General features: G+C 35.6%; 2 protein-coding genes and 1 long non-coding RNA gene across 7 annotated transcripts; 1 reads left to right on the top strand and 2 right to left on the bottom strand.

The window, feature by feature from the left end:
- Window positions 1–853: 853 nt before the first annotated feature.
- LOC148695463 (uncharacterized) lies at window positions 854–2315 on the top strand. 2 transcript variants are annotated; one of them, XR_015964332.1, is made up of 4 exons: window positions 854–1199; window positions 1336–1520; window positions 1812–1901; window positions 2240–2315. It is a non-coding gene; the product is annotated as an uncharacterized LOC148695463 (long non-coding RNA). The 2 variants fall into 2 exon arrangements; XR_015964331.1 differs by having other exon boundaries at window positions 1812–1915.
- An 8203-nt stretch (window positions 2316–10518) lies between these two features.
- LOC137712454 (uncharacterized) lies at window positions 10519–15363 on the bottom strand. Of its 4 annotated transcripts, none has more exons than XM_088696285.1 (8): window positions 15232–15363; window positions 15067–15150; window positions 14791–14967; window positions 13756–13836; window positions 12793–12983; window positions 12171–12262; window positions 11913–12025; window positions 10519–10601 (listed from the first exon to the last, which is right to left on the bottom strand). In XM_088696285.1, the coding sequence occupies exons 3-5, from the start codon at window positions 14896–14898 to the stop codon at window positions 12798–12800; spliced, it is 375 nt and encodes a 124-aa protein (XP_088552411.1). In that variant the 5' UTR covers window positions 14899–14967; window positions 15067–15150; window positions 15232–15363; the 3' UTR covers window positions 10519–10601; window positions 11913–12025; window positions 12171–12262; window positions 12793–12797. The 4 variants fall into 4 exon arrangements, with proteins under 4 accessions (XP_088552411.1, XP_088552414.1, XP_088552413.1 ...); XM_088696287.1 differs by lacking the exon at window positions 10519–10601 and adding an exon at window positions 11587–11795; XM_088696286.1 differs by lacking the exon at window positions 10519–10601 and adding an exon at window positions 11587–11776.
- Window positions 15364–17424: 2061 nt separating this feature from the next.
- LOC137733574 (MATH domain and coiled-coil domain-containing protein At3g58260-like) lies at window positions 17425–19541 on the bottom strand. The gene is made up of 3 exons (XM_088697600.1): window positions 19030–19541; window positions 18582–18764; window positions 17425–17772 (listed from the first exon to the last, which is right to left on the bottom strand). The coding sequence occupies exons 1-3, from the start codon at window positions 19217–19219 to the stop codon at window positions 17456–17458; spliced, it is 690 nt and encodes a 229-aa protein (XP_088553726.1). The 5' UTR covers window positions 19220–19541; the 3' UTR covers window positions 17425–17455.
- Window positions 19542–21893: the final 2352 nt, after the last annotated feature.

Here is a 21893-nt window from a genome sequence, read left to right as displayed (position 1 = left end):
TTAAAACGGCTTCATGCTGATGCTTGGTTGCTTGTGATGGCTTTGTGCAAGTTGATTTAAACAAATATTTTAATGAATTTTAAAAACCCACACTCTTGTGACATCATTTTTCATCAAACATCATAACTCTGCATCACTTTTTACTTCTCTCTCACGTCGCTCTCACACCCTCTCTTTTCCCATTTTCAGCCGACATCATCTCTCTCTACCAAGTAGTAGTCTTTGCACTTGCAGGCACCGCAATTACTTTTGCAGTCATCATCTGTACTGCTCCAATTACCTTTCCCCATGAAAAATAATTTTAAACAAAATGAAAGAGTTTTTTTAGTGAAGTGTTATTGGCATTCTAAAAATTTTATTATACACTTCGTATAAGTGTATTTTTGTTTCTAAATATATAAAGTTTAGAGTATAAAATAAAATTTTTGAAATGTTAATAATAATTTTTTTTTTAATATTACGTATATAGGTGGCGTTGATCCATGTAATCATATCATGGAAATTGTGGTAGAACCAGACGACGATGATGGGGTCACCTTGGGGAGGAAACAAATACCTCAAAGTTATATTTAATTATTTGAATTTTTTTTGAACTAGATTCTTTTTTCTTTCTTTTTTATCATTTTTTCTTACATTCTCTTATTTTAGCTTTTTTTTAATATAAAAAATTAATATAAGATGTTAACATGATTTAACTGTTCAAATAAAAAGAAAGAAAAAGAAAGAAAAAAAAGAAAATAAAAAAGAATCATACTCCTCTTTTTTTCTTTGGTTAAACAATAGTTATTCATATTATACTATTTATTTGTTTCTCTTGGGAATTGAAGATATAATCAGATAGTGAATTAGTAGTTTTTGTTTTCGTAGAAATGAACTCAAGTCCAAAGCTCTCTCTCTCCCTCCCTCACATCCCACTCCCTCATTCTCCCTATCTTTCCACTCATCTTCCTCACATCTCTACTCTCTGCCTTCATAGCTCTGTCTCTCTGCACTCCCCATTTCTCTCGGCCAAGTAAAGAAAAGGAAAAAAAAAAAAAAAAAACCATCACCACCGCTTGCTGAAATCCTTCGTACACACACTGATAGCTGCCAACACCCTCATGCAATCTGCTAAGGACATCAAGCCAAGCCTAGTTCTGCATAATGGGTTCCACCACTGTTCATCACGTACCCCAACGAGTTCTCGAGCTCTCGACTTGGTAAGCCTCCATACTCCTCCCTCTCATTTCAGTTTCCGTTTTCTAGCTTGGTTTCGAGCTTGCATGTAAACTTAGAACCCACACCGTCAGCTCAAAACCAGAGGCTTGATACGCCTTTTTTCCCCTATTCTTGCAGAGAACTCCGACAAAGATTCTGGCCAAACCTTTGCCGGTCTGACGAGGCCAGGCCCATTTTGTCCCATCTTCAAGTTATCTAGACCTAGTTCGAGCCTTGCATGCTCGATTTCATGACTGCTACTATGAAACCCGACGAAAACCCTTTATGGGCCCGTAAGATTCCGGCCACCTTGAGACCCTCTGGTATACTTATGTTTCTCTTCTAATTCATATAGTATGTGCTGGTTTGGAGGGAAATTTTATAAAAGAATGTTGTTGCCGTACTGTTTTTACAACAAGGACCAAACTGGAAAAATTGTTGAAGTTTTAGGGCTTTTTGGTAATTCTAAGAAGTCGGGGGTATTTTTGCAATTACCTCTAATTTTAGGGGCAAATTTGTAAAATATGAAATTTGGACGGATTATAGTTAATCTGTTCATTTTGTGTATGATTTATGTTTAAGTACTTCGCTAAAGTCAAAGTGACTTGGTATAGGTGCGAGCTTATTTGGATCAACAAACGACAAGGCTCACCAAGGTCGAGCAAGCTTTGGTTACGTGAGCGGATCATTTCGTTTTTACGTGTGTATGTATATATATGTATGTGTGTTTTTTTTTTTTTTTTAACAACTGCTTTTATATATTATGACGTGAATTATTATATTTAGTTTTACAAATAGATTTTTCGTAAACTTATGTTTTTAATATTATTTGAGATTTGATAATGAGATACCTACATCCTTTAGCTCACTCTGATGCAAGATACCTATTACATACTAGCTCACTCTGATGCAAGATACCTATTACATACTATTATTATAATATTTTTAAGAAACTATATACTTGTTTTACAACAAACTTTTCGAAAAGGTTTTACAAAACTTTATTTTCAGGTCCACTCATCCTTGTTTTTTGCCCCTCCAGGATTTTAGTGGTAGCGGTTTTGTGACGACGAAGTTTGTTGGTAACATCTATTATGTAGGAGGCTCTTCATTTCGGTATACATGTCCTTACTCTTCTTTTACTGCAATTTACTTATGCTTTGACATTACTTGTTTGATATGGGTTCAATCCCGCTCATATGTGCACTCTAAATTAATCAATTTTAGGTTTTAATTTATTCATATTTTTCACATCATTACACTTTATGGTTTCGTCACCTTTCAGATGTCGGCCAACACATCGCGATTCGAGTGTCTAGGTAGACATTTCTGATCGAGGTATGTCAACATTGGTATCATGTAAATTTTTGTTATTAAATGCGATCCAAAGTAAGTGTTATTAGGGGTAATAAATGTAGATATGTGAAGACATTTAATAGAATGAATAATGTAAAATAAATGTAGATAATAAGTGCGATCCAAAATAAGTGTTATTAGGGGTAATTTAGATATCCAAAAATACAAATTTTGCCAAGTCAAACTTAATAATGGATATTGCTTAGTTGGAGCTAGTCATTGGGTTTTTGTTAGAGAAATATATCATGATGGGTTTTAGTTAAAGAAAATTGAATTCCGAGGGGTGTACTCATATTTTCAATAATTTTAATCTGCACCCCATGTTTTTGTGAATAAAATTTGGAGCTTTGTTGCTTAATCAGCCTGTGTCAACTGTCAAGGCTCCCAGTATAAGAAATCTATGGTCTGAATGAATGAAAAATCTACTATTATTTATGTGTTTTGGAGATGATGAAAACAAATAAATTCATAAACAAAAATGACCCTTTTACCACTTGAACCCCATCATTTAATTCGGTATTCCAAAAATGGGAAAGAAATGAAGAATGCCTTTCCTTGTTGTTACCCAAAAAAATGAAAGTTTCAAAAACCTCACAAATAAATAAAAAAATAAAACAAAATGGGAGCAAAAATCTGCAGTCAGTTGGCAGAATAATTAAGCAATATATATATATATATATAAGTAGGATTAAGTTATAGGAGATGGTGGTGAAGAATTAGGTACCATTTGATATCATCAACGATGAAAACTTCAGAGGCATGCTCGTCCTTTTGAGCTTGGACAAGTTGTGAATCCTCCACGTATAAGGATCACATACAACATCTTCTTCCTCATTTCTCATTCTACCAACAAGAAAACAAACCCATATAAATCATACCATACGAACCACATATATCAGTCAAAACAAACGAACCACATTGTTAAACGTACCTTCCCATCCACGGTTCCCCAGCCTTCTCTGCCCAGGAGAGAGAGAGAGAGAGGAGAGAGAGAGTACTAGCAATCAGTCGGGGAATTGCAGACAACGAAAACCTCAATCATTTATCCAAAAATCCTAGGACCCTTCAGAGTGTATACTTCATGACGGTTCAATCTTGATTTTTGTATTTTTAAACAAAAATCTAACAGCTAAAATATTTGGAATATCAAATACTCCAAAGTACCATAGAAAATCTCTTATTTATTTGCCTGACCAACCAATTGACAAAAGGGGTTTTCCACTTCTTTAAGCAGCATCAAAGCCCAGTCAAATTTCACATAGGAAAATGCATTTAATCTGCAATTTACAAAAGTTGCCAAAATTGTATGGCTTAGAGCATATTTTACTCCGAGTTTTGAACTGTTAAATTTCATTTATATTGGAGTATAAGATACTCAAAGTATACACTTAAAAATTTCTTAAACAGAACTAAAATCAAAATAACAGAAAAACATAAGAGCCTTTTCATTTTATTCAATAAAACATAAAAGTTGTGGTCTTCTAAGCAAGAATTCTTAAAATACTTCTGCTAACATGTATTAGGCGGGCTACGAAGTGTGTTTGTCAATTTTCATCGAGGTGATTGGAACTAAGAATGCGCACTTATAAAAAAAAAAAAAAAAAAAAAACCATTAGATCGTGGTGCTTGTTTGGGCTAACTACCTCCAAGTTTGGAATAATATTGCAAAATGTAAAAAAATAGTTTCAATTTTTTTCTTGGTACACCATAAGTTTGAAATCATATCAATTTATCTTAAGAATGTTTTAACGCATGGTCCTTCGTAGAATTGATGATTTTGTGGGGTGGAGGACCTGTTTATAAGCTATCGTATAACTTATATTTGCACTATATGGACAAAAAGAACTCATCTTGGAGCTTTGACTTCTCTTAAATTGATGCTTCATATTTCAAGATAGCCAATCGCACAATTTGATTGAAAATGTAAAGGTGTATCTTATACACGTTAGCCCAAAAAAGGGGCCCACATATGGCATGTCATCTATTTAATGGAAGATTAAACGTTCAAATAGATAAAAGGAATAAATGAATACAATTTCAAAATCCCAAATTGCAATTTGATAGAAATTATAAATTATTAACTACTAGCCTCTTGTTACATGTTCACATCTGTGGCAATTTGTTCATTCGTTTTGTTTTAGTTTTAAATTTAAATTTAGAATATGTGATTAAAAAAATTTGAAAGAAAAGGTTCAGTAAAACTACTTTCATACACGGATAAAAAGAAAAAAGTGGGGATAGGGCAGCTTTACCATTTCGTTGTTCTTAATTAAATTGTCGATTTTAAAGAGTGAAGAAGGAAAAAGCATTAATCTCAGTATATTGAAGGCTTCACCATTTTAGGGCGTTGAACCTTTATAGACGTTGGAAACAATATCATTGCTAAACCAATTAGCAATAATATGAGAATGGGCCGCAAAGGAGTAAGCATATGTGCTGGACATGGATAAATGAAAGAGGGAATATCAGTTTTCTGAGAGATAGCCAAGGGGCGCAATTAGGGAAAAGAATTGGACCTCCAACAAAACAAAGCCAAAACCCAAAACAAACATTTGAGCCCAACAGAACAACCAACACAAACCTTAACAACCTACACCCAACATTGCCGTTAGTGCATTGTAGACCAAACACCGCGATCCTGCATCCCCAGCAAGCTTTAGGGATCAAGCCAACCAACGCTCGGAAGTGGTTGGAAAAGAGACTCCAACATTCACCACAACGCACCAAATAAAACGCAGCCGCAAATCGAAGAAAGTTGTGGGAAGAGATATCCCACCAGCAACAATGCCGATAAAGGCACACACAGAGATGGCGGTGTAAACACCCGAGTCGAAACTCTATGCACCAACCAGAAGTATCGCGCAAAATCACTTCGAAAATAAGCAATTGCAGATCTGGATTGATGTGCGAAGTGGGAAGTTTAGGAAATGGAAAGACGAAATTGGAGGGAAATGGATGATCGGGATGGAGGGGAAATGATGAAGAAATCTGAAGCAATAGAGGATGAAGGATGAGTGAAAACATGTTTATTAAAAGGAAAAGTGACGGGGAAGTGCAGAAACAAGCAAATAAAGGGAAAAAACAAAAAAGGAAAGAAATAAGGGCGACCATCGACCTTAGACACAACTAGGGTCGGCGGTGGAAGATGGTGGTAATCATTGAAACCAATCTCTCACAGATGCGAGAAGAAGTCTCATGAAGATAAAAGACTTTCCAACTTGTTTAGTACAAGAATTGCAACTTTAAAATCCACTGGTTTTTTTTATTAGGATATAAAAAGTTGGAGCTTTTTAGTACCCATATCGATTCTCATACTGCACACACATTGCCAAATATTGAATTTTTGGAGTTGGCATTTCCCCATGTCTTCCTTCAAAAGCTCTCTCACACCGTCCCTAAGATCGAAAAACTGCCATTGTAAGGTAAACATTCTCAATTTCTAATCAGATTTTTTGTTTTCGAAAATGTTTTTCTTTTCTTTTCACGAAGTATATTATTTTACGGGATTTTGTAATTTGTTAATTGTTGGTGATTAGTGGAGTGCAACGTAAGGAAAATGAAGCAGATTATACTTTTGAGTATTAATCGTTTATGTCACATCCCGACCCAAGCCCCCACCACATCCCGAGCCGGGATGTGACAATTTGGTATCAGATTCAATTCCTGGTCGGATGTGTGCCGACGAGGACGTCGGGCCCTAAGGGGGGTTGATTGTTACATCCCACATAGCCCATGGGAGTGAATCCTGTAAGCCTTATATGTATATTCCCATCTCTACCTAGCACGTTGCCTTTTGGGAGCTCATTTGGTTTGGAGTTCATCGGAACTTTGAAGTTAAGCGAGTTCGCGCGAGAGCAATCCTATGATGGGTAACCCACTGGGAAGTTCTCGTGTGAGTTCCTAGAAAAAAAACCGTGAAGGTGTGGTAGGGCTTAAAGCGGACAATATTGTGCTACGGTAGAGTCGAGCTCGGGATGTGGTGGGGGTCTTGGCCGAGATGTGACAGTTTACATGGAGGATCAAAGACTTCTCTAAGCTCAAAGACGACAAACATTATTCCCACACTTTCAACATTGTTGGTCTCAATTGGTGCATACTTATAAAAACCCTTTTTTTTCCAGAGAAAATCCATTTTGGACCATATGATTAGTAGTCAAGATCATCTTTTTAGTTGATGGGCTTCGAGATTATATTTTCTCGGATATCGAAACGAAAATATTACCTGTACATTTTTCATTTTGTTTTCCATATTCAGAACTGCTATTTATTAGTGCCTTGCTCAAAAAGTACAAAATATACTTGTAGCTATGATTGCTGCTTAGGCAACGAGCTGTAAATTTTTAATTTTATTTTTGGAAGGGTTAAATGTGATTTTCAACAAACCAAAAGAGTTATTGATGTATGATGGGATTTGATCTGGAATACTGAATGTTCTTGGCTTTTTAACCATTAGATTTTGTGTCATAAAAACACAAAATTCAAGATCTAAGTGTCAAAAATGCCACAATATTATATACTCTAGAGCTAGATAAAACTTTTTTTCGTGTCTGACACAAGACTTGAAAGCGAGTTTGGATTGTCTCAATACAAAATTATTTTCCATAAAGCAATACAAAAGTGTTTTTTACAAGAATAGTGTTATACCCACATCTAATTTTACCTTTCACGCACTCTTGTTAACTTTTGGCTATTAATCTTCTTCAATTCATTCCACATCTAAAAATTAAGGAAAATATGTAAAAAGTAAAAATAGGGGTTAGCTGTATGGGTTAATAGTACTAGAAGTCCAATAGTAGGCCATAAAGCCCACAAATTTATAAGTTTTTAACTGAGCCTTGATTTGCTTTGAATTGGTCAGGAGAATCCTCATAAAGCCCAAGAAATTTTTCATATATTTGGGTGTGGCAGATGCTTCAAATTTGTCATTTTGTTGAAGTAGATATGCTAACTTCAAAATTACCATTATGAGGTTTTTTGATTGACTTGGTGCTGTCAAGTTGGTTGACCAGTGTCAGGTTAAAGTTGGCATATCTACTCCAGCCAGATGACAAATTTGAAGCTTCTGATGTACCCAACACAGAGAATTCGTTGGGCTTTATGAAGATTCTCATACACTTCACTTAATTTTTAGCTATGGAATGAATTAAAGAATATTAATAGTCAAACTTTAACAAGAGTGCGTGAAAGGTAAAATTGGATGTGTGCATAACACTATTTTTGTAAAAAACACTTTTGTGTTGCTTTTATGGAAAATAATTTTGTATTGGGACAATCCAGATCTACTTTCGAGTCTTTTGTCAGACACGAAAAAAACTTTATCTAGCTCTAAAGTATACAATATTGTGGCCTTTTTGACACTTTGATCTTAAATTTCGTGTTTTTATTATAAAAAAAAAATCTAACGGTTAAAAAATCAAGAGCATCCGATATTCCAGATCAAATCTCATTAAATATAAACAACCCTTTTGGTTTGTTGAAAATCACTTTTAACCTTTCCAAAAATAAAATTAAAAATTTGCAGCTCATTGCCTAAGCAGTAGCTATACCTACAGGTATATTTTGTACTTTTTGGGAAATGCATCAGTAAATAACAGTTCTGAATATGGAAAAGAAAATGAAAATATGTACGGGTACTATTTTCTGTTTGATATTCGAGAAAATCCAATCTCAAAACCCATAAACTAAAAAGGTGATCTTGGCTACTAATTGTACAGTCCAACATGGATTTTCTCTGAAAAAAAGGGGTTTTATTAGTACGCACCAATTGAGACCAGCAATTTGTGGGAGTAATGTTTGTTGTCCTTGAGCTTAGAGAAGTCCTCGATCCTCCATGTAAACGATCCATACTCATGTATCATCTGCATCATTTTCCTTATGCCGCACTCTACTAATCAACAATAATTAATAGTTAACAAAATCCGATAGCATAATGTACTTTGTGAAAATAAAGAAAAACATTTTCGAAAATTACAAAATCTGAGTAGAAATTGAGAAAGTTTTACCTTACAATGACGGTTTTTCGATTGGGTAATGAGAGAGAGCTTTTGGATGAAGACATGGGGAATTGCCAGCTCCAAAAATCCAATATTTGGCAGTGTGTGCAGTATGAAAACGGTCAAGGTACTAAAAAGCTTCAGCTTTTTATTTCTCAGTAAAAAACCAATGGGTTTTAAAGTTGCAATTCCTATACTAAACTGGTTTGAAAGTTTTCTCTCTTCCTGAGAGTTCTCACTTCTGTGTGAGCTTGGTTTCAGTGATTACCACCATATTCCCCCGCTGACCCTAGCTGTGTATAGGGTTATTGATTGTTTCTTTTCTGTTTTTCCTTTTGCTTGCTTGTTCCTGCACTTTCCCATCACTTTTCGTCTTAATAGGCATGTTTTCACTCATCCTTTATCCTATGGCTTCATATTTCATCATCATTTGCCTTCCATCGGGATCATTCATTTCTTTCCAATTTCATCATTCCATTTCCTAATCTTCCCACTCGGCTCCTTCATTCCTCGACACCACATCAATCCGGATCAGTAGCTGCTTATTTCTGAAGTGATTTTTCGTGATACTTCCGGTTGGTGCGTAGAGTTTCAACTTCGGTGTTTACACCACGCTTATTTCTGAAGTGATTTTTCGCGATACTTCCGGTTGGTGCGTAGAGTTTCAACTTCGGTGTTTACACCACTACCTCTGTTTGTGCCTTTGTCAGCATTGTTACTGGTGGGATATTTCTTCCTACAAGTTTCTTTCGATTTGTGGTTGCATTTTATGTGGTGAATGTTGGAGTCTCACTTCCCGGGTGTTGGTTGGCTTGATCTCAAGAGCTTGCTTTGGATGTGGGATCGCGATGTCCGGTCTACAGTGCACTGATGGCGGTGATGTGTGAGGTTTGTTAGGGTATGTTTTGGTTGTTCTGTTGGGCTCAAATTTCTGTTTTGAGTTTTTGCTGGAGGTCCATATCTTTTATGCTTATCATGTTTTTTGGCCTCCTCTTTTGTAAGTTTGTTGTGTTGGTAATGAAATTACCTTTTGACCAAAAAAAAAAAGACCAGCGGACTTTTTAAGTGGGAGACACTCTCTTGACAAATTTACTGTCATGTATAGTTTTTTGTCTAATAGTGTATTGTCATGTGCACATTTTTCTTTAGAAGGTAATGTATTATTAAATTAGAATGACATATGATGGTGAGTTGGTTTCATGTAAGTCACTCTAATTTATTAGAGCATCTTCGATTTTGAGGTGTGAAAATTACATTTGAATTTAATTTACAATTACAACCTTACAAGAGGATGTTCATGGGTACTTATGTTGGTGTCAAAATCAGACGGAGTAATGGCTAAAGCACTTTTTCACTTTCAATGTCAAATGAAGGCTCGAGAGAGGATGTTTATTGGCACGCCGCTATTGGAGGTTGCCAATAGACTATTTGTGTGTCCAATTTGTGAGTTTGTGCAAGATTTGACATTTGAACAAAACGATTGAACATTGGTTTGGTTTGGTTCTTTTTATGCCTCGTGACTTGAGTCTTTGAATATTATGTGTGTTGTGCTTGCCTAAGATTTAAATATTGCATAAAAATAAAAAAAATATTTTAATCACTTTATAACTGAAAGAGAATTACAAAACCAAAAGAAAATGTACATGGTAGGCTAAAATAAAATACACGTAGAAATGTAAAAAAGGTTGTAAACTAACAATATTCAAATCACAAAGGTAGGATAATGTTTAATCGTAACGATATATGATATCGGGCTGAGTTAAGGGAGAAACTTGGTTGAAATGTCCATCAACTTAGTTGGAACTAGAAAATATGCCCGCGCGTTGCTGCGGGACTTGAATGCACCAGCCTAAACTGCATGAATAAGACACATTTAACCTGAATAAATTAAACATAACCATGAATGGACAGAGGAATAGATGAGTGAAAGGGGTCGGTAAGATAAGCAGCTTGGTTATGAATTAACAATATACCCATAATACGCTGCAACATGCTTGCATTTCTCCGCACCAAGTGTGGTTAATCATGTCAGCATCCAGAATCACAACCCTGGGCCTGATAAATAAAGCCAACCAGATACTCGAGATCAAAAAAGGTGAAACTACATGCATAGAGAACTAAAAATAAGATAGAAGTCAGTTCTTTGCAAAACCAACAATTGCATTTACCAAAAAATGAAATAAAAATAAAACCCAACAACCAAAAAAGAGGAGCATGTGCAATAGCAGTCATGTAAGATTTCAGTTCGAAATTTCAGATTAACCCATTACATCATTTCTATAAAAAAATATTCCAATTATGGCATTATCATTGAGCAAAATTAACATGTTGGCAGAAAAACAAATCTTATGAAAACGGTGTGTGGATTTATAGTTAACCAAAGCATTGATTATAAAACTGACATCTAACTGATCAAAAGAATAATCTTTACATTGACAACATACAAATGCAAAGGTGATATCAAGTTTTTAAACTGCTTCCCCACCCCCCCACAAAAAAAAAAAAAAAAAAAAAAAGCCCAAACATTTATAACTTGTAAGTGGTCTTGCTAACTACACCTTAGGTTAAGTCCCAAACTTACAATATTTGGACGTATGATGGTGAAACTGTAACATTGTTCTTTGCATCCAACATTAATTCCTTGAAATATATGTAGTAAAACTTGGATCATCTACTTTTATCTCAAGGATTACCACAACTGTGTCTTTCAAATTTTATCTTCTCCATTACTTTCCAGCCAAAAGAAGAAAAAAAAATAGGAAACTACACACATTTGATAACAGAAACAGAGATCACTTCCAGAACCTGTTGGGATAAAAATGGCATCACACCGCCGGATAAAACACAAATGTTTGTGGCTGCCAATACAATATGTGGAAATACATATACCAGCCCAAGCATCCTTACAGTATATAAGCAAGTAACTAACATTTTTCTCTGACTTGACCATATGATTTTTCAAAAATGATGCTCCAAAGCACTAATCCGGCACAACTTGCACCCACACCAAACAGCAATCCAATACTTTATCTTTGCACAATTGTCTCACGATCACATAATTGTTAATTCATAACACCAACCAACCCATGTTACTGGTACAAAATATAATCACCTACACCTAATCATCTTATATTAAGAAGACATCATACAATAACAATGAATGTTTTACACTCTGCAAGTGAAGCAGCTTTCATTTGCCAATTTCTCAAGTGATAATGCAAGCTCCATTGCTGGATAAAAAAATAAGGACTGAGAAGACATCAAATCCAACGCAGACAGCAGATAAAATTGAACCCAAAGGGCAAAAGCCTTCTCTAACAAATAGATACATATAAAGAGTCGTTTGGGATATAGATATGGGTGTACCTGGAAGAATAGAGACGCACTGAGTCGGAGAGAGTAAAGAGAGAGTTGAATTTCGGAGGACTACTGGACGACGACGAACTGCGCAGCCATAGCTGTTGGTGGCGGTGATTCCGCTGCGAGAGCCAGTTTGAAAAAAAGTATTCAATAAATCTTACAGAACTATAATAATTCAGTCATGAGCTTCGAATCATTGGCATTTCAATTTTAAGATAGTATTAACTGTTTACAAAATTAGAAGCAGCTGATGGCATAGCATACCAGTTTCAAGCATGCTAAAGTTGGACATAATCTTCGGTATGTAGAGGTATTTTCTTTTCTGAGTCTTTCTTGCAACAGATCACAGTTGGTTTCTACAAATTTGAAAACCGAAGCTGTTAGTATGGATGTCTGTTAAATTTAATGGCGCATATATAATCCATGTTTCCCTCTTTTTCATCTACTCTATCAGATAAATGTGAGTGCTATGTTTCCCTCTTTTTCATCTACTCTATCAGAAAAATGTGAGTGCTAAATGAGTGCATTTAAATCAAAAAGAGTTGACAGAGGCATAATTGGAGAAAGAAAAGGTCTTTATATCAATAAAAAAAAAATGCTTCATAGTTGGACATAGAAATTGAAGAAAATGATTGGATGAAACAAAGAAAGGCCCTTAAAATTTTGACAGAGGCATTCTCAGCAAGTTAAAAAAACAGAGGCACTCCCAAACAGAAGATACAATATGCAGTAAAAGGAAAATATTACCTGAGGAGGAAAAATAAAAAGCAAAAAGTAAAAAAATTGTAAACCCCAGTAGCTAGCAACATAGAATGCATATGAATGAAGCAATTTTTTTTTTCAAATGAAAACTTGTAAGAAAATAAGAAAACCAAGTGAATAATACTTGAATCAAGAAAGTCCCCAACGCAGCACAGGGGGGGCATCTTCACTGATAGCACCAATCCAGAACTTTAAAGCAGCACAGTCCAACAAAAGCAAATCCATATACAGCTGAACAATTATCCGCCTCATGTGGTGAACAAACATGCTTTCCGGCTGATACTCGTACATGCTTACCCTAACTTTTCTCATGACCTGGTTAAAAAGATAATAGCAATCATGACTAAGAAAAAGGGAGTCAAGTTTTGAAATATTTCCAAAGATGTTATAAGAATGAGCCCAAAATAAAGATTTCAAAGTGCACAAAGTTCATGCAGAAGTGAAATTCTCTTAATCTCAAAACAACATCTCTGCTGTAAATAATGGTGAAGCCTGTAGCCCAAAATTAGTAGTAGGATTCCAGGCATCAATCCATCAACTATCGAACGTTACGCAATCTACATAAACCGATAAAGAAAAAATATTGCTCTGAAATAAAAGAACTGATCATTTAAATTATTCATGACAGAACCAATTTTGATTTGAAATATGATGGCCAAGAACAAATCACACTTCTTTTCAATGCTGACCATGAATTTTCAGAAGTTAGAGAAGATTTTTTACCAATTGAAAAGACAATGGTCACATATACCTACAATTAACCACCAATAAGCGTGAAGTTTTGCATGACAATCCAATAGCAGCTATACAGGATGCCATTCTAGTAGTCATTGAGAATGATTCTCTTCATTCATTAGAAACTAAAACCAGAGAATGAAATTAAAATTGAACAAAACCATAACCCAACCTGAGTTTCAAAGCAACCTAAGCACAGATTCAAACCATTATGCAAACACATCACAACTTGGTGTTCTCACGCGAAACACATACAAAAGTCAATACATTTGATTGTTTTTATTAAAGAACCAGGCTCAACTTAAGACATAACGATTGCACATTCCACCATAACAACAGCAAATAAATATACCTCAAAAGCCAAAGGGCGAAGTGCTGTGTCCAACCATCCAAGTTCCTGAAATACGAACTTCGGGATTGAAAGAAAAATGACCTGGTGAATAAATTTAATAAGTTTACGGATTAGTATTATGAAAGAGGATTGAAATATTAAAAAAGTAATAAAAGGGGTAAAATTCTATACATTGAACAACAGTCTACCCTAAACCCTGGTTTTGAAGATCAATATATTTGTTGTTTTTATTGAAAAAGAAGATATTCACTTCCATAAACACATTCCTCTTATGAACTCCAAAACGATATTCAATTGTAACTATAGTCTTGTATGATAGTTTCCTAAGGTCTCTTAATCTCAAAACAACATCTCTGCTGTAAATAATGGTCAAGACTGTAGCCCAAAATTAGTAGTAGGATTCTAGGCATCAATCCATCAACTATCGAACGCGACCCAATCTACATAAACCGATAAAGAAAAAATATTGCTCTGAAATAAAAGAACTGATCATTTGAATTATTAATGACAGAACCAATTTTGATTTGAAATATGATGGCGAAGAACAAATCACACTTGTTTTCAATGGTGACCATGAATGATCCTCAGAAAATAACAACCATAAAAAATTAAATCTATTTCTAACAACAACATATTGTTTTGAACAAACCAACAACAACAACAACCACCATAAAAAAGCATAAAAAAACAGAGCATTTGATTCACAGGGTTTGTTCAAAGGCATAAAAAATTAAATCTATTTCTAACAACAACAACCATAAAAAAGCTATCCCTGTGAATCAAACCAAACAGAAAATAACATACATAAACAGATTTGTTAGGAAACGATTAACAGTGCATCATATGTGAATGAACAAAAACCAGATGCATAATGTATTTTAGAAGGATAAAAAAAAAGAATCAGCATTTGATTCACAGGGTGAGGACAACAACAAATAATAGGGTAATGAAAAAAAGGGGGCAAAACCAATACACACAATCTACCTATAATTAAGAGTAAGGGATATACATAAGGGAGATTATATGCAAAATTACCTTGATTTCCCTAAATGGTATAAGTAAACTTTTCTCAAGCTTGGAGTCCAATCCCAAAAGCCGAGCAGCAAACTTAAAGTGTCTGTTCGTTGCCACTAATGCATTCATCTTTGCTCCTTCTTCAAGTGTCTGCCTCAGAAGCTAAAACCAGCTACTTATCACCTCCAATCTCGGATTCTGCAAAAGAACAAACCACATGCATGAGGATTTATACAGTTCTTCGCTTTACCTAAGGTTACTGGACCAGAAATAAAAAACGAAATCAGAGTGCTTTACTTTGTGAGGTTTGATTTGTAGAGGACTGGAGCTGGGTTTGGTTTTGGCTTGAGGCACTGGGAGAGGAGTCGAAAGGGCAATAATCTGAAATTACAGTTCTAGAAATCAAAATATATTACGGAAAATAACAAATAATTTGTGAAGCAGAGCAGAAGTGGGATTTACCTCAATGCTATGTAGAGGGTTTGGAGGATGTCTACCTCGTAGTGGTCCGTGCAACCAATTTGATAAGAAGTACTTTGAATCTCGTCAAACCCAGACGGACTTATATCAAACGTGTGCAGCAAAGCGAGAATAATGGTAAATAAAATCAATAAAATAACATTGTGATTGCATTAATCCGAAAAAAAAAAAAATGCTAAAATTCATAGTTGGGGTGCAAAGAAATTAATTTTCAGCAATCCAGGGTCCCAGATCCGAGGCATTCAAGCACACAACAGAGAAGAGAGTATATTTTTTGAGGCACAAACCGAGTCTTTACCTTTGCTTCTTGTGTATCTGGGAACTGGATCAATGTTTTGCTCTGAAACTGGAGGATCGAACATGGATCTGCGAGTTTGAGCGAAATATCATCGATGGGTTGACGATCCTAGAGCCCTAGCATGGAAATATCATCCTTGGGTTGTTGGGATCTAGACTGCAATGAATATGAGCTACGCAACCATAAAAACCAACCTTTTAATTAATTTATAAATAAAAAAAACTCAAATCATGCTTCTACAGAGCAAAAACACAAAATTTATAAATTCCAAAAAACGAACTTTCATTATCAAACTTATGGAAACACGATAGGGTTTGGGAAAGAACGATTCTTGCTATCAAATTTCTGTAATGTTAGGGTTTGGGTCGGAGATAGGATTACCTGATAATGCCAAAGTCTTCGCCGGGAGGAAGGCGGATGGAATCGAGGTCGAGCTGCTAAAATGGAGGCCGTGGTTGAGGTACGGCTAGAGTTGAGAGAAATTGAGTGGCTAGGGTTTTCTTTTAGAAAAGAAGAACGGGGGTGAGCGGCGTTGGGGCTAGAGGTTAAGAGAAATGAAGAGAGAGGAAGAAGAAGTCGAAGAAACCCTACAGACAAAATTACCGCGATAAGTTCTAATAATTACCCTTCCAACACAGCCCAAATCTGATGGGTTTATTGTAAATAAGGTGAAATGAAGGGGTAATTCGTCCCAAACCGTCCGGACAAAATCACCCTTATCAGTTCAAATAATATCCTTCAAACCCAGCCCAATTCTCATGGTTTTTTGTAAATAAGTTGAAATCAAGGGGCAAACAATTGACTGTAGCCCAATGAACAGTCAATTGCTCCCTAGTTTTAGAATAGATAATGTGCATCAACTAAAATCATACTACCGGAACATTTTTGATCACTAGGATCATTTGAGGGTTGGCTTTGAAGAAAGCTTTGGATTTAGCGGAAGAGCTTGTACTTGTGTTGAATAGCATTTGAGAATTTGGTTGATCGACAAGCCACTTGAAAATTTGATAACCATAGAGATTTGATTTGACGAAGGTCCTAATAAGCATGGAGACTTTACTTCTATTAATGCTTGAGGAAAGCAACTTCAATTGTATCACTAAGCCGGTCTAATGGCTTATCAACCATTTGGTCGCATTTTGTGCTGGGGTCGCTTGCCCTTGGAATTCCGATGTTTGTTTGTGATCGCGTCGTCTGTCTTGTCGAATGACATGTTCCTTGTGGTAGTAAAAGGGCAAAAGATTGCCGGAACTGGTAGTCTAAAATTAGACATCATGAGTAATAATATATGTTTGTTTCAACTTTCAAGCAATGACATGCCTACTCAATGAAAATCCTAACCTAGATCAACATGTGACGATCTCACTGTAGACAACCATAGTGGCTTGAGTAATTTTCACAAACACTGAGGTGAACGCAAACGCTGGAAGTGATGGCGAATGGATGTCGAGTCATTTCCCCAACTGGGGCAAAGCACGTCTCACATTTATTTTCACAAAAGAACGGTTGAGATTTAACTAAACGAGATTTAATTAAATTTCAACCATTCTTTGTCCTTTGGTGAGCAGGAGAGCAAAGCTCGGGCAAAGCTTAGTTCTTCAAATATTAACGAACGTTACAAACAGAGAGTTGGAATAGAGTGTAAGTATTTACTTCATACCAAAAATTCCATAGTCCAATTTAGAGCAGCTACTAACTTTGCCCTTCTCATCCTTAGAACCTTAGAGGAAGTTTTTATCCATCCTATCGAATTCATAACATTGTCGTTAGGTAGTGACGGAAGCAAAATATTCAGTCATGAACCTAGCCCGCTGGATATCTTTCCTAGTACAATCCAATCTGCATGCATGCACATCTTTTTCTCGCGCTTCATATCAAAGAGAGTCAACTTCATGACAAAAGCTAACACTAACCCCTCCCATAACTAAGATCACTGTTGATATCTATCTTGTCCATCTTTGGCAAGTCTCTTGTTGTTGTCTCAAGATCTACTTGTGCAGCAATTAGGGCACTCCTCTTTCTCTTTAATTCTATCTCTATATCATCCACTTCTTCTCTCAGGCGTACAGCTCGCACTTCCACTTCCACAAACTTCTTCAAACCAAAGGCAAATTTAACATAAGGTTCCAGCCAAGCCAAGTCAAATTTGAAGGTCCGAACCTCTTCCCATAAAGAATGAAGATGCTGACAAGCATCCTCGTTCATATCCTTGGCCTTTGTGGTGTCTAAACATGACCCTTTCAAGTTTCAAATTTGAAGCTAATTGTGACAAAATGCATTAAACTTGGAGGTTAAAATAAATCCTCCTAATTTAACCTCCAATTTTAATGCATATTGTGTCACAATGTATATGTTCAACGTTAGATAGATTGTTATATACAAAAGATTTGATCAAGACATGCACAATCTTGATTATAATCTTGCAGACATAATTTTCATACAATTTTCAATCTTGCAACAACGTTCTGACACAAATTTTTAGGGTCTCATACAATACGATCAGAACCCACCAATAGATCGAAATAAAATTCATCATTCAACAAGGCAGTATTAAACTACCATTCAAAGCATTTGATGGTAAAGATATAATCATGCAGAAACCCAGTCAAACCGAGTCAAATAGATAGGCTTTGCGAGAACGGCGCAAAAACGTTGTTAGGCTTAGCAAAAACGAGCCAGTCAAAGTTTGGTCACGTTGCCCACCGCAGTCCTATGACCGAAAATGTAAAACCAAGAACCAACTACTAGGCTAATGCCGTCCATAACCTAACTCACTGTCCATATTTTTCTGCTACCCGATCAAGATCTACCTCTGCATCAACTAGCTCAGTCCTTGGTCTTTTCAGCTCGGTCTCCAAAGCATCCACCTCTCCTCTCAATCTTTTCACTCGCCCTGCCATTTCCCCAAATTTCTTCATACACAAAGCGGATTGAACATATGGCTCTAACGATGCCAAGTCAAATCTGAAAATCTCTAGCTCTTCCCATAAAAGCCGAAGGTTCTCGCTGGAGTCCTAACACGTCATATCCTTACCTTTTGTAGTCTTTAAAAAATGCAGGACTCTTCCCAAAGCTGTGAATGCACATTCAGTGAACTTACAAATCCTCTTTTGTTGGCACTTAATCAGTGAAGGATGCCATGAACAAACTTCCTCTAGTTGTGGGACAAAAGCTTTCTCTATCCACCCTAAACCCTTGAAATCAACGAGCTCGCTAGCTGGAAAGCATAGGGTAGTTTTTCGTTCTCATGTTCCTTGACTAAGTAGGGCCAGCAGGATTATCAGTGCTAGTGTCAGTGCAATCTTCTAGAGAACTTGGTTTATCATGGGAGGGAAGCAGCTGTTCACGATGTGCTTCAGAATTGGGTGATACTGAAGAGTCTGAAAATTGCAAAGAATCTGTATTTGAATCTGCATTTGATGAATTCTTCGTACTTGTAGAAAAATCAGATGATCCCTCATCGGATTCATCATCCTCCTCACTTTCAGCTTCAAGGATCTTAACCTTTACTTCAATTATACATGTATCATTCACAAGATAGCCTGCACTGCGATCATGGAGCTTACTCAAAGGCATAAACGATCTGTACCCCAACGAACTCACTCCTGCTTTGAGCTCTTTCTCATTACGAGTTTCTACAAATATAAAAAAAAAATACCAAATTGATATCATAAAAAGGTTAATCAAGAATGAGTGAGTTTATCAACATGTAATAAAGAAAAGAAGATAAAGAAAGCCATCCTTTCTTGTTTTCCTTGTTTTTAAAACAAAGGGAGCCATATTAATATAAGAATTTCAGACAGTTGCAGAGGAAAATAATTACCAAGAAAACCATGATTCAATAACCAAACTGTTTGTTAGGAAGAAAAGAATATTGTTGCAGCACCTCAGCCTTTCTGTACACCATTGAAATTTGTTAAGATTAAGAATTCAGGAACTGATATCGTCGGGAAAATGCACACAATATGACTTCAACATCTCGTCGACATGGCTATAATGTCATGATGGCCAAATTACAGGTGGCTTCATTAGGTTACCAGAAGAATCGAGCTTACCTATTCTAACTGGTATATGAGTGCCTTATCCCAAACAATATAATTATCAGACGAAATTTGTTTTTTTTTCTATCAACATAATGTCATGCAGCTAACAGTGTACCAATTAGTGAATTTAAGCTATATATTTGGTTCACGTTAAGAATATAGAAAATGGAAAACAGAAAGGTGAAAAGAGTAGTTTATTGTGTTTAGCTATGTAGAGGAAATGAAGGGGAAAATAAAGACGAGAAAAAACATTGCTAAATGCCTTTATAGCACTCCCCATATGATAAATTGCCATCTATCAAGAGTCCAGAGTTCCTAAAAGGATGGCATAGATAAAGAGAAAAACAAACTGAACAATAAGAAATCCACTAGCTAGCTAACTAAAATCCACCTAAAGTAGAAAACCAGATCTCGCAAATATAACTAATGTACAAAATTAAAACTTGAACCTACACTCATTTTACAGCTGCTAACACATATCATTATAGAAGAGTGAGAATATATGATCCCTGACCTCAGTCAAGACTCAAGCCGGCATTTTACACTCACCCTCCATATTTTAACTAAACTTCAAATTAGGCAATAGATTTTTAATTTTCTCACACTGCACCATGAATGAGGTTTTGAAATCCTATCAATTTATAGGTTCCATATATATGACACCATCGAGACCAAATGCTGATTGGTTGACTTATTTCTGTCAACCATTGATTGAGGAGAAGGCTAAGATCCATGATGTGCAATTGTGGCTACTATGATGACACACGAATGGGTCTCACGATTGTCATCATAATATCCATTTAATGAATGATAAACAAATTAACAAAGATATAAATTGATACGATTTCAAAACATCATGGTACATTTAGAGAAAATTAGGACCCCATCATCTATTTTGAAAATCACTCTAAACCTGAATGGTGTAATGTGTGGTTCGCATATAAAAATTGTATTGGTAAAAAGATGATTTGTCAAAACCTAGGTATCATTATACATAAGATTGCTACCACAAAGCCAACCTAAGGCCAATATTTAGAACATTTATAATAATAAAAAGAAAGTTACACTGTAAAAAATGAAATGAAGGGTAGGAATATAAAAGCATCATGAATTGCATTCAACCAACAGTAATTTTTTCACTAACACTGAACAGTAAGTAAGAACATACCTAGTGTTGTTGACTTATTTCTGTCAAGTTGATTAACCACAGTGAACTTGAATCGTGCACATCTACTCCACCCAAATGGCAATGTTGAAGCATCTGCAACAACCAAAAATATTGGCAGGCTGGCATCTCTGTTCTGTTGTGACCCTTTGGATATATGAGGATCCGCCTGATCAAATCAAACCAAATTTATGTAATCCAAAAATAATAATACAAAGCAGAAAAACAAAATTTAAAGTCACGTATCTATATAGAAGATAACTCAAATACGTACTATTTAAAACCACCAATGACGAAAACGTCAAAGGAATGTTTTTGCTCTTCAACTTAGACAAGTTTTCGACTCTCCATGTGAATCTGCCAGATACAATATCTTCATCTTCCGAAGTAAACTCCATATATTATATACTCACTCAATTAGGTTAAGTTATAAAATATAGGTCAAGAAGGAAAGATACTGTCAGGTGTTGGATATTGGATAAGAATAAACAGCATCAGGAGCATGGCAGAGTAACCCTAGTCATTAATCGAGTGATTTACCATTTCAAGCCACGATCTCAGACCTTTTTCTTTAGTTTTCTGTTGTCGCCGAAGACCCTTACTTTCAGTCTGTAATTGTTGCAAACTTTGTTTCCTTCTTATGTTATACTGTTTGAACCGTCTTGTCTGCCCAGCTTGTATGTAGTTGTACCTTAGGGATCCAGCCCACCTTGAAGAATGGTAAAGGCGACATTGGTAAATGAAAAGCTTGGTTGCTGGAGCATGAATACATGCTTTTAAATTATTTAAGGGGAATTTTATTTGAATTCATGTAATTTCTTTCTACATCTAACTTATTCTCTTCATCGATATTATTTTTTATTAAATAATTAATATCTCTTTAAACCCAAATTTATTACCTAAACTACCCTCTCAAATCCAATTCAAATATTATCTTAACACTCATTCCTTTTATAAATAACATCTAATTGAATTTTCTTTTTTAAAGAGGCGTCATTTACCGCTCTATAATTGCATATGCCGTATTGGACTAACATTTCCATGTCTTTTTTTTTTTTTTTAATTTCTGCTACCAAACACATCCATAGACTTGGGATCCAAGAGATTCTTCCATAGACTTGAATTTGCCAAAGAATGA

The sequence above is a fragment of the Pyrus communis genome, chromosome 7 (assembly GCF_041283825.1).
Source record: "Pyrus communis isolate YQ-2024b chromosome 7, ASM4128382v1, whole genome shotgun sequence".
NCBI lineage: Eukaryota > Viridiplantae > Streptophyta > Magnoliopsida > Rosales > Rosaceae > Pyrus > Pyrus communis.
The sequence above is the reverse complement of the archived record's forward strand: the minus strand, read 5'-3'. Positions and strand labels throughout refer to the sequence as shown.